Genomic DNA, 10847 nt, shown 5'->3' on the forward strand with positions numbered 1-10847 from the left:
TCGAAACGTTCTGATTCTTTCTGGAAGGCGACCCCCACTACGTTCGGATCACGCCACATTCTTTTACGTGAGGTAAAATAACGGCCACGAGTCGACGTTTCTGGAGGTCGCCCTGCTTAATGAACCATGCGCTTGCCACTACAATGTTTATTTTGCCGGGCAGCCGCGACGATCCGTCTGCGACATTATAGTGCCGCGACCGACAGTGAAGAATATGATCTATGGCAAGCCGCATGGCGTGACATCCTCCCCCCGTTGAGAGGGTACCGATCAAATTAGCGAGATGTGGTTGAAGTTCCCATCTTAGTTCGTCTCGGTGGCTAGTTGTTCGGGTTTCTCGAGATCGGGTTGAATTGGCAGTGGGACAAGCCTTTTGACGGCCCGATCCAAAACGCTCTTTGCCGTCTGAACTGTAGCTGTCCGGATGACACCATCGGCGCCTGGATGAACCTTGATAACTCGGCCCAGAGGCCAATGCATGGAGGGAACGTTGTCCTCTCTGAGGATGACGATTGTGCCTTTTTGGATGCCGTGTCCACCCTTGCTCCACTTATTGCGGTTGGTTAACTCGTTCAAATACTCCTTATGCCAGCGGTTCCAAAAATGCTGTTTAAGCTGTTGGACATGCTGCCATCTGGAGAGTCGGTTCGATGGAATGTCTCTGAAATCTCGATCACGTAAGCACATTAGTGAATCGCCAATGAGAAAATGTCCGGGAGTGAGGACTAGGAGATCATTTGGATCGGTGGAGATAGGAGTTAGCGGGCGGGAATTGAGGACTGCTTCTATTTCTATGATAAGAGTATTCAATTGTTCAGAGGTGAGTAACTCGTTGCCGGCTACACGCCTGAGGTGGCGTTTAAATGACTTCACCGCTGCTTCCCATAGCCCACCGAAATGCGGCGAATGAGGGGGAATGAAGCGCCATTCGATTTGTTTGTCGGCTAAAAATGCGGTTACTTTTTCCTTGTGATCGTCCGATTGTAATAAATCGTGAAGCTCTCGTAATTCGTTGCTTGCTCCTCTGAAGTTGGTGCCGTTATCAGAATGGATGGTGGAGCAATAGCCTCGTCGAGCGATAAATCTGCGAAGAGCGGCGATGAAGGCTTCGCTAGTGAGATCGTCAACGAGCTCGATGTGTACCGCTTTAATTGCTAGGCATACGAAAATGGCTACGTATACTTTTATCTGACGACGGTTACGATCTCGTTTTTCCTTGATGTGGAACGGCCCGCAGTAATCGACGCCGACGTTTGTAAATGGGCGAGATTCCGTTACTCGCGCCTCCGGCAGATTACCCATCACGTATTCTACCGGCGGTGGTTGAGCGCGGCAGCAGCGGACGCAGCCTTTGATCGCCCGCCATACTTGACTTCGACCGTCAACGGGCCAGTATCTTTGTCTTACTGCGTATAACGTAGCCTGCGTTCCGGAATGCATGTGGATCTTGGGCTCGTGGTCTATGATGCGTGTTGTAACGGATGACTTAGGTAATACTATGGGATGTTTCTGGGCGAAGGTCATCGACGAATGACTGAGTCGACCCCCGACTCGCAATATTCCTTCCTTGTCTATGAACGGATTGAGTCGCGTGAGCTTACTCTTTATCGCCGCGTTCCGATCTTTTTGGAGTGTACGAATTTCCTCGGAGAAATGGATGTTTTGCAACAATTTTATCAGTTTATTGTGCGTTATACGTAATTCAGTAACGGTTAGGGGTGCCGCTCGGTTCCTTTTCTGTTTCCAACGGAGGCAACGAGCTATGATTCGTATCAACTTGGGCCAGGATGAATACCTTTGCAACAAACTGTAATCGGCGGGGTTTGTGGACAGACAAATCGCCCCCTTCTGCTCCGGTACTTCAATTTGCGGTGTTAGCGCCCATGTCGGCCAATAGCCTTCCGACTGGTAGAGCCATGCAGGACCGTGCTGCCAGATGGTTGGGCGCAGAAACTCTTCGGGTGTTTGGCTGCGTGATATTAAGTCCGTGGGATTGTCGTCGGTAGGAACGTGGCGCCAATCGCGGATGCTGGTTTTTGTTTGAATTTCGGAGACTCTGTTAGCGACGAATGTTTTAAGGGTGTGAGGTGATGTATTGAGCCAATGGAGGACGATAGTGGAATCGGTCCAATAGATAGTTCGAGTAATTTTGTGTGATAGGGCTTGTTGTACTGTCGACATCAGGGACGTAAGAAGGAGTGCTCCGCTCAGCTCGAGCCGAGGAATGGTCTGGCACTTGAGTGGGGCGACTTTCGATTTTGCGGTTAAAAGTTGGGTCCAAACACGGCCGTTGGTGTTAAGGGTTCGAAGATAAACACAGGCTCCGTAAGCCTTTTCGTAATTTAATGGCTATCGGATTTAAATTTGCGGATGATGCACAGGTTGGAAGCTCTATGGATGTCGACGGCGAAGCTGCTTGCGCGTTCCTCAGAAGATTTTGTAGCTTTGTGTCTACCGCGACGCACTGATCCCTTATTCCGAAGCCGCGCGTTTGTTCCTCCTCGTCTAATACTTCTAACTCGAGTTGGATCGCTTCGAATTGATTCGCAACTTCGGTCAGTTGTTTCTCGTAGTTCGTTAATAAGGAGTGTTGCTGACTCCCGGATTGCTCGTACTCGTCCAGTCGGTTCGATAAGTATGTGAATCGGCCGCTACAATAGCCTCGTCTCCGACGCAGGGAGATGAGTTGGTTTTCGCTCGTCATCGTTGCCGAGGATAGGAGATGGTCGAAATAAGGAACGAGCTTACCTTACTGTCGTGCGGCGTGAGGTCGCGTGTATGTTTGGTGAGGAACGCCTTGTTCCTTCCCGACGGCCACTCGTTCGGTTGTATTCTTAAGTTGTGAAATTCGTTGCGTTGATGACTGTCCAGCTGCGGCGGAAGGCTGCGTGGTTGCGTTCCCTTGCCAATGGGATGTGCTTCTTCGAAGATGACGCGCCTGACGTCACTGGTTTCGCTGTAGTGGTTGCTCCCGCTCCCGCTGCTGGTTTTGATAAAGTCACGTGGCACTGTGTGGTCACTGGTAAGTGCACTCTTCACTGGCACGTGATCCGGCTCGAAGGACCAAATATTACGACCGTTCGCGGAGAGACGCGATCGCGAGATAGCACGTCAACGAGAGTTGTAAATTCTCGCTACGATCATGTTAATCGACGCCGCGAAATAGTCGTTCCCCTGTTTCGTTTTGGATAACAGAGGTGGTTTGATGAATGTAACACTGTATTAACAGGTTAACATAGAAAACAATATATTTTACAATAATCTGATGAAGATGTTACAGAAATTTGACTCGACTTTGATCTCTAGATAAATTCGTTTGCTATTGGTCTGATATGTTCGGTGTGTCACGTTTGACTCGTCAGAAGGAACTGCCCGCCCTTCGATTTCGTCTTTTCTGGAAGGCGACCCCCACTACGTTCGGATCACGCCACATTCTTTTACGCGAGGTAAAATAACGGCCACGAGTCGACGTTTCTGGAGGTCGCCCTGCTTAATGAACCATGCGCTTGCCACTACAATGTTCGTTTTGCCGGGCAGCCGCGTCGATCCGTCTGCGACATTATAGTGCCGCGACCGACAGTTAAGAATATGATCTATGGCAAGCCGCATGGCGTAACAAAAATAATAATAAAAAAAAAAAACATCTATCTCCATCGTCAGTCCATCGGATTTGACATTTCCATTGGGTCGTGACATTGATTGTCGTGATTTATCGAAAAATGTTGATTTATCAAAGAATTGTCGACATTTGAACAAGAACCGCTGTAGTCTACCTGGAACACCTCGCCATTTATACACGAATTTTGGAGATTCGTCCACGAATTTTCAAAATTTGTACCTAAATTCTCCCCATTCGACCATAAATTCTGATTATTCGAGGACACATACACGTCATTTGTCCTTGTATACTCGTTGTTCGTCAACGAATTCATACTGTGCATCCACGGATTGTCATCGTTAATACGCAAATTTTCATCGTTCCTACTCAAATTGTCGCTCTTCATATACGAATTTGTGTTATTAATGCACGAACTCTCATCGTTCATCCACAATTTTTTCTCGTTCCTCCAAGAATTCAGTCCTGTCGTCCAGGCATTCACACCAGTTGACCATGCATTCTCGCCAGTTGTCCACGAATTTACGTTCGTTATCGAGGAATCCTGGTAGTACGATGGAATCCACTCAGGCACTTCGTCGCTGGTTTCGTAGCTTTTTGATGTGTCTCTCATGGTTCCTGTTGCCTGTGTTTCCCCTGGAGCTAAATGTGAGCAAGGATTTCAGTGATTCTACATTATTTACGGGCAGACATTTAAACGATGACAGTTTATTTATGAACAAAGACTCCAATGAAATTATTATAGGATAACATATTAATGACGTGCATCATCGAATTGAAATAAAACAAAAATGCGCGATATGAATTTTATGAATGGTTTATTAAAAGCCATTACTTTCTTGTCAGAGAATGATAAACTCGTAGTTTGAAGGACTCGATGATTGACCCAAATTACTGATAGTTTGTGTCAACATATTGATAGTCACAAATTTACATCTAAATACACATAATCGTGAATAAACTGTGAATGTTTATGCATTTATTCTGCATACATGCTTTTTTTATTGCACGTATAAAAATAAGAATTTCTAAACATTCGCAGTCTAATTGTAATATTAACATACCTGTCACGGGCTTTTTTTCGGGAAGGAAAAGTGCAAGAACACGATCTCTTAGTTTCATTGGATCTGTAGGGCCCACTACGCTGTTCTCCGCGGATCTCGAGGTGCCTTCAGGATCCGAATCCTGAAATCCAGGTGGTGGAGCGCCCGGCATCATGTACGGAGGGTTTGGCATAATTGGTGTTTGTTTATTAGAATCTGGATTGTAATTCTCCATCAGGCCGGCCACTAAGCGCGTTTTGTTAAATAAACTCCACACGTTAGTTTCGAAAACGTGTCTATACAGGTCAGCAGAATGTGGCTGCTTGTTCTTGAAATCGTAGATATTTTCGTTGTCAACAACCCTAGCGGAATTAATTAGCACGCTCACGCCCCCGAATTTGCTCTCTAATACGTCCTTGTCGAACTTCACCTAAAAAGTTAAAAAGTATCATACAATTATTCATTGCGAAAACATTACGTACTATTGTTAATTCAGAGTTTTGTTAAAATATGAAAATTTTACAACGTAAAATTTCTATCGGATTACTTGTATTTTGATCGTTTTGTCGTCTTGTTAATTATCTTATAGAGACATTACTATTATATTAGGTTGATTTACATCAAATAAAATTTGAAATCCACCTAGTTTCTTCTGATATATAAGTATAAATATAAACTAATTTCCTTCTTATTCAATGTACTTTTGTTCGACCGTATTCGCGGGGAAAAGCGTTCGCGATATAACGCGTCAACGAAGGTCGTAAGTCGTCTCGTCTCGATAAGATAATCGACGCCACGAATCAAACACTCGCCTATTTGAGTTAAGAGAATAGGGGTGGTTTGAACGATATTCACACTGAATTAACAATTAAAATATCACTTAACACTGAGTCAACAATTGAAATATCAACACAGAATTAACAACTAAAATATCGCCTCACATTGAGTTAATAATTAAAATATCGCTATTTCCAACAACTTTTGATTACTACAAGTGTCTACGACTGTTGCGAATTACAAGTGTAAAAGTGTTCTTACAGAACAGCGGAAAGCAGGTGACACTCAACCGAAGAATTTTCGTCAAATAATGTTCAGGTAAATGATGTCGGACTCTTAATAACTGTCATCCCCCACCATAGGTCTCTCTCAGGGTGTAAGAGGCCCTGCAATACCGTACAGGGAAAATACCACTTATCCCATGCTTTACCGTAATGTAAACTTTAGGTATGCATTGTATAAATTCAGGATCTCTGCAATAAGAAAAATCTCTAATTCTTATGGTTTATGAGCAATAAATCAATTCTTTGGAAATAATGTGGGTCCGAGTAAATACGAAGGATGGATTAGATTATATGGTGCAGTTAAGGACGTTTTCATTGTAATATGCATTTCCAAGTATATTCTAAGACTTGTTTTAAATATGTATATTATATATGTATGTCGGAGATGAAAGGACACCGGAGACCTTCCCTCTGGAACTTCGGGAAAATCCGTAAAATTGTAATTAAAATTTACAGCTGTAATTAAACAATTTGCCGTTATTCTACCCAGTTGTACTTATTTGCGATTTGTGGTAATAAACTTGTGCTCAAGGCGACCATCAGTCGCCGAACGTAGCCGCGGTCAATGGGACGGGCGCTTCGTCTAACAAAAGTGTGGAGTAATAGTATGACCCTCATTAAAAGAAATACCCATAGACACAATGAATACCAGATGTTAATGCTCTTACACGGCACAAGTTTAGTTAGCCCGAGGGCCCGCTATAAAACCTAGGTTTTTGGTAATTAAGATTCTTCAAACGGACAGGCAGTCTTTGTCCTAAATTGATTAATTGACAGCGACGTCAAATTCCCTTACCTTTCGTAATAAAAATCGTATTACTTTAAGTTGATTCTTGTTGAACCTACAAAAAAGTAATAATTTCAAAACGATTGAAATTAAATTAAATAATTCGATCATTCACAGTAAATAGACTCCTAAATAACAACAAATAACTCTAGATATTCAACAATTAAATACTATTTTATAGCAGATTATGTCGGATATATATTTGTAAAAGGATTTTTTGCAAAAGAGAGATATTTATTTTACACAACTGTCCTGCATGTAAATACATATGCTTATGTTTGGTTCCCACTAAATATTTTCATAGATTCAACGTTTTGAATGTCCTTGTGAATCTCCTTCTTGATTGTACCTGTAGCCCATATCTATACGTATATTCTCGCCATTAATCAATGGATTTTCGATGCATGCTTGAATCAAATGAGCGACCTCCTCGCAGGTTCCGTAGCGCTTTGGTGTGAGTTTCATTGCGATCCACCGCTTCCTTTCCTCTTCTTTATGTAGAGCTAAATGTGAGCAAGGATTTCAGTGATTCCACATTATTTACGGGCAGACATTTAAACGATGACAGTTTATTTATGAACAAAGACTCCAATGAAATTATTATAGGATAACATATTAATGACGTGCATCATCGAATTGAAATAAAACAAAAATGCGCGATATGAATTTTATGAATGGTTTATTAAAAGCCATTACTTTCTTGTTAGAGAATGATAAACTCGTAGTTTGAAGGACTCGATGATTGACCCAAATTACTGATAGTTTGTGTTAACATATTGATAGTAACAAATTTACATCTAAATACACATAATCGTGAATAAACTGTGAATGTTTATGCATTTATTCTGCATGCATGCTTTTTTTATTGCGCGTATAAAAATAAAAATTCCTAAACATTGCATACTAGTTGTAATACTAACACACCTGTCATGGGGCTGTCTATGTAACCAGGACAAATTGTGATAACACGTATTCCTTGCGACGCGAGTCCTCTAGCTAAAGGGATCGTCATGCCGGAAACAGCGGATTTCGTGGCACCATAAGCAACTAAACCAGGTGGTGGTTCATAAGCCATCATGCTCGAAAGATTTATAATGACTCCTCTTTGTTGATTTGAATCTGGTTTGTTCTTTGCCATCAAGCCGACCATTAAGCGCGTTACGTTAAATAAACCCCACACGTTAGTTTCGAAAACGCATCTGTACAGGTCAACAGAATGTGGCTTCTTGTTCTTGAAATCGTAGATATTTTCGTAGCCGACAACACCAGCAGAATTAATTAGTACGTTCACGCCGCCGAATTTCGCCTTAGCACATTCGATGCTCTCTAATACGTCTTTTTCGAGCCTCACCTAAATAGTATCATACAATTATTCATTATGAAAACATTACGTATTACTATTAATTCAGAGTTTCGATAAAATATGAAAATTTTACAATATGAAATTTCAATCGGATTACTGTTACTTTGTTCGTTTTTTCGTCTTGTTAATTATTATCTTATAGAAATTTTGCCATTTTTAATGGCATAAAGATCACGGATGTCTGGCGCACCAAAATTAGTAAAAATACATGATTTGAACAAATGTCAATAGTTACAAATTTTTTATTATTTCCATCGTTACTACAATAGTGTGATGAAATTAATACAGTATAAAACATATAAAAATAGTTTTATTGATACATGAAATATAGATCTATTATGTGCGCCCCCCCCCCCCAAAGTGGCTGTCGAACATGGGAAAATCCGCTTTTAGCTTAATGAATTATAACCCTAAGGAACGTAAGACCCTTGACAGTAAAGTAGACAATGCTAAATCCTGTGACCTGTCTTTAGAATTATTGCGGGTCCGAATAAGTATGACCGAGGTATGGATTTTTGTTTAAAGTAGGACCCGGGGCGTAAGAACATAGAACAATTATTTAGCAACGCGAAGAAACAATATGAGATAATTCATAATCGTAAAAAATAAGTGAAGCGAGCGAAATTGCTTTATAGCGGAATGGGGGCCGCCGGTGCCCTCAGTGAGATAAATTCATTAACACTTTGACTGCCATGCCGAAATCACATGTTTCGCTCAGGACGCCACGCGAACATTTTTATTTTGCAAAGCATATAATGGGAAAATAATAACTTGATGATGTAAAACAACATTCTTCCCCAATTGACCGTTTATCTCATTGGTGGTTACAGGTGACCACTGTGGCGCCTTGCTGACAACTGGTAGCGACATATTATAACAAGTCTTCGTTTATTTCAACAAACCATTCGCATTTGTTATTTCGTCGTAAGCGAAACGTCCAGAATATATTGTTGAAACCTGTAGAAGATATTAGTAAACAGTTCTCGCTCATTCTATATATAAAAGTAAGGTATGTGCGCACTTGTAACTTCAATTATATGATCATAAACCAGCATTTACGATAATTTTCTAAGGTGTGTTTACAATAATATTCGTAGATTACCCCTCAAAGATGTGGATGCAAACACAGTGCACCGTTAGATGCACGATTTGTCCTCTTTTTTTTTTTATTAATGTTCCAATAAAAATGTTTAATTGTTCAATGGGGCACTTTTTGTTTCAAAGTATCTTCTATTTATTGGTTATATTCAAAATGCCCGAACTATAAATTTTCATAGAATTTTTACGATTGTAAAAAGTTCAAGCTCTCCGGTCACCAATAACCACCGTGGCGTCACAGGAGAAACCGTGGCCGGTTATATATGACCAACGTGGCAGTCAAAGTGTTAACTTTCTTTCATTATAAAATAAATATCCACTTATACGATACAAACAAAGGTATGGAAAAATAAATCATTTTCTGTTTTGTAAAATTGATGTACAGGCTTTAAGATAAAACGAAGAAAATTCGTTATCGTGTTACGAGGTAGATGATACCCGTCAGAGGAGAATAAATTGGCCCCGTAGCACGTCGTAACCGGCGTTTATAGTCCACGGTGCTCCAATAATATAAATCCTAGCCGTTATCGGGGCAAATTTATTGGAGGATATTATCGAACGTCGATTATCACGATACCATCGTAACCGTACGTACACGAGGTCGGTGATCTGGTTGCGTGGACGCAGTCCACCGCCCCACGTGGCTACGTAATACGATTATTTATTACAAAAGCATTATTTATTGGTCAGCGATCCTTCGAGCCGCCGATATGTTATTGTTTCGCCAATCGAAATTTCACGGTTTTCGCCCTGAAATGTTCCTCCCATCGGATTCGATATCGAGGGGCTAATCGATGATCCTCTCTTCCAACTCCCATAGCTGCCTGTTCTCTGATTTTTTAACTTTTGTCCAGTTTTCACTGCAAATGGAGAGTCGTTTATACTAGTTCTTGTCATGCGGTGAATGCAAAAAATTAAATAAATATCAAGCAAGTATACGTAAACCACTATATTATGAAATAATATTGCAACACATTTGGAATAGCCATATCTATATAGATAAGTACATTTTCGCTCGGGGGTCTTAGAAAATTTATTGTACATGTTTAAATTTGTATCTAATAGATTAATCTATTTCAATTCCGCTAAAATCTATCGTAAAACGTATCAATTGTTAAAAGACTACGTACTTTGGAAGCTATCCGATACAAGAAGTCACGGAACCATTACAAAATCCGTACCTCCTCTCTGCAGACATATACGTACACACAACAAAGCCGATACTAAGTGACCATAGCAATCGTATTTGTTCAATCGCACAAGAAATCGAAATAACGACCAGTTACAAAGCAGCTGACTTTCTATGTCGCTGAATTCTCGGTACATGAAATTTCATCGAACGATCCTCTGAAATCTTCTGTTGCGTGTGTTTTGTTTCGAACTTTGCTCGTCGATAAAAGACGCGTTAGTCGTTGGCGTAAGAGGAAAGGAAAAGTTTTCGCTGTCATCCTTGGCCTTTCGCCGGTAAATTTTCGAAAGAACAGTCGAAACTAAAGGTCGTGGAAAGCCAGAGGGGCAAAGAAATGTAACGGCAATGGCGGAAAGCAAGGTTTGGCGATGCGCCATAGCGATTTATTTATTTTTCTCTGTGCAAACTTCACCCTCCGGGGACTACCGGCTAGACAAACAGGGGAACAAAAACGTTTTATTACGCGATTAAGCTCAATGATGACGATATTTTAGGAGGCGATAAAAGAACTCGCCAGACGTGGCTACCCTGGCCAAGAAGAATGTCTGATGGCTCGCAACCAGATTATACACGGCTCCGAATAATTACGCGAAAAATTCCGCAGTTTATACAGTAGAACCTCAACTATCAACATCGATTGTTGGAACATCGATTAGTGAAAAATGTCGGGGTGATATCCTTATAATTAAC

At 41.3% G+C, this 10847-nt stretch overlaps 2 protein-coding genes across 2 annotated transcripts; both read right to left on the reverse strand.

The window, feature by feature from the left end:
* Positions 1 to 785: 785 nt before the first annotated feature.
* On the reverse strand, positions 786 to 2181 carry LOC117233087. The gene is made up of 2 exons (XM_033493022.1): positions 874 to 2181; positions 786 to 791 (listed from the first exon to the last, which is right to left on the reverse strand). The coding sequence occupies exons 1-2, from the start codon at positions 2179 to 2181 to the stop codon at positions 786 to 788; spliced, it is 1314 nt and encodes a 437-aa protein (XP_033348913.1).
* Positions 2182 to 6813: 4632 nt separating this feature from the next.
* Positions 6814 to 7770, reverse strand: LOC117233088 (3-hydroxyacyl-CoA dehydrogenase type-2-like). Its single transcript, XM_033493023.1, has 2 exons — positions 7432 to 7770; positions 6814 to 7010 (listed from the first exon to the last, which is right to left on the reverse strand). Exons 1-2 carry the CDS (start codon positions 7655 to 7657, stop codon positions 6814 to 6816), a joined length of 423 nt encoding a protein of 140 aa, XP_033348914.1. The 5' UTR covers positions 7658 to 7770.
* Between the last annotated feature and the right edge of the window lie 3077 nt (positions 7771 to 10847).

The sequence above is a fragment of the Bombus vosnesenskii genome, unplaced genomic scaffold, assembly GCF_011952255.1.
Source record: "Bombus vosnesenskii isolate JDL3184/JDL3185 unplaced genomic scaffold, Bvos_JDL3184-5_v1.1 scf7180000013294, whole genome shotgun sequence".
Classification (NCBI taxonomy): domain Eukaryota; kingdom Metazoa; phylum Arthropoda; class Insecta; order Hymenoptera; family Apidae; genus Bombus; species Bombus vosnesenskii.

Coding starts and splice junctions, on each gene's coding strand:
- LOC117233087 (XM_033493022.1), bottom strand. CDS start 2,181: ATGTCGACAGTACAACAAGCCCTATCACACAAAATTACTCGAACTATC.
- LOC117233088 (XM_033493023.1), bottom strand. CDS start 7,657: ATGGTCGGCTTGATGGCAAAGAACAAACCAGATTCAAATCAACAAAGA. Junction 7,011..7,431: donor CATAGACAGCCCCATGACAG/GTGTGTTAGTAT, acceptor GCTCACATTTAG/CTCTACATAAAGAAGAGGAA.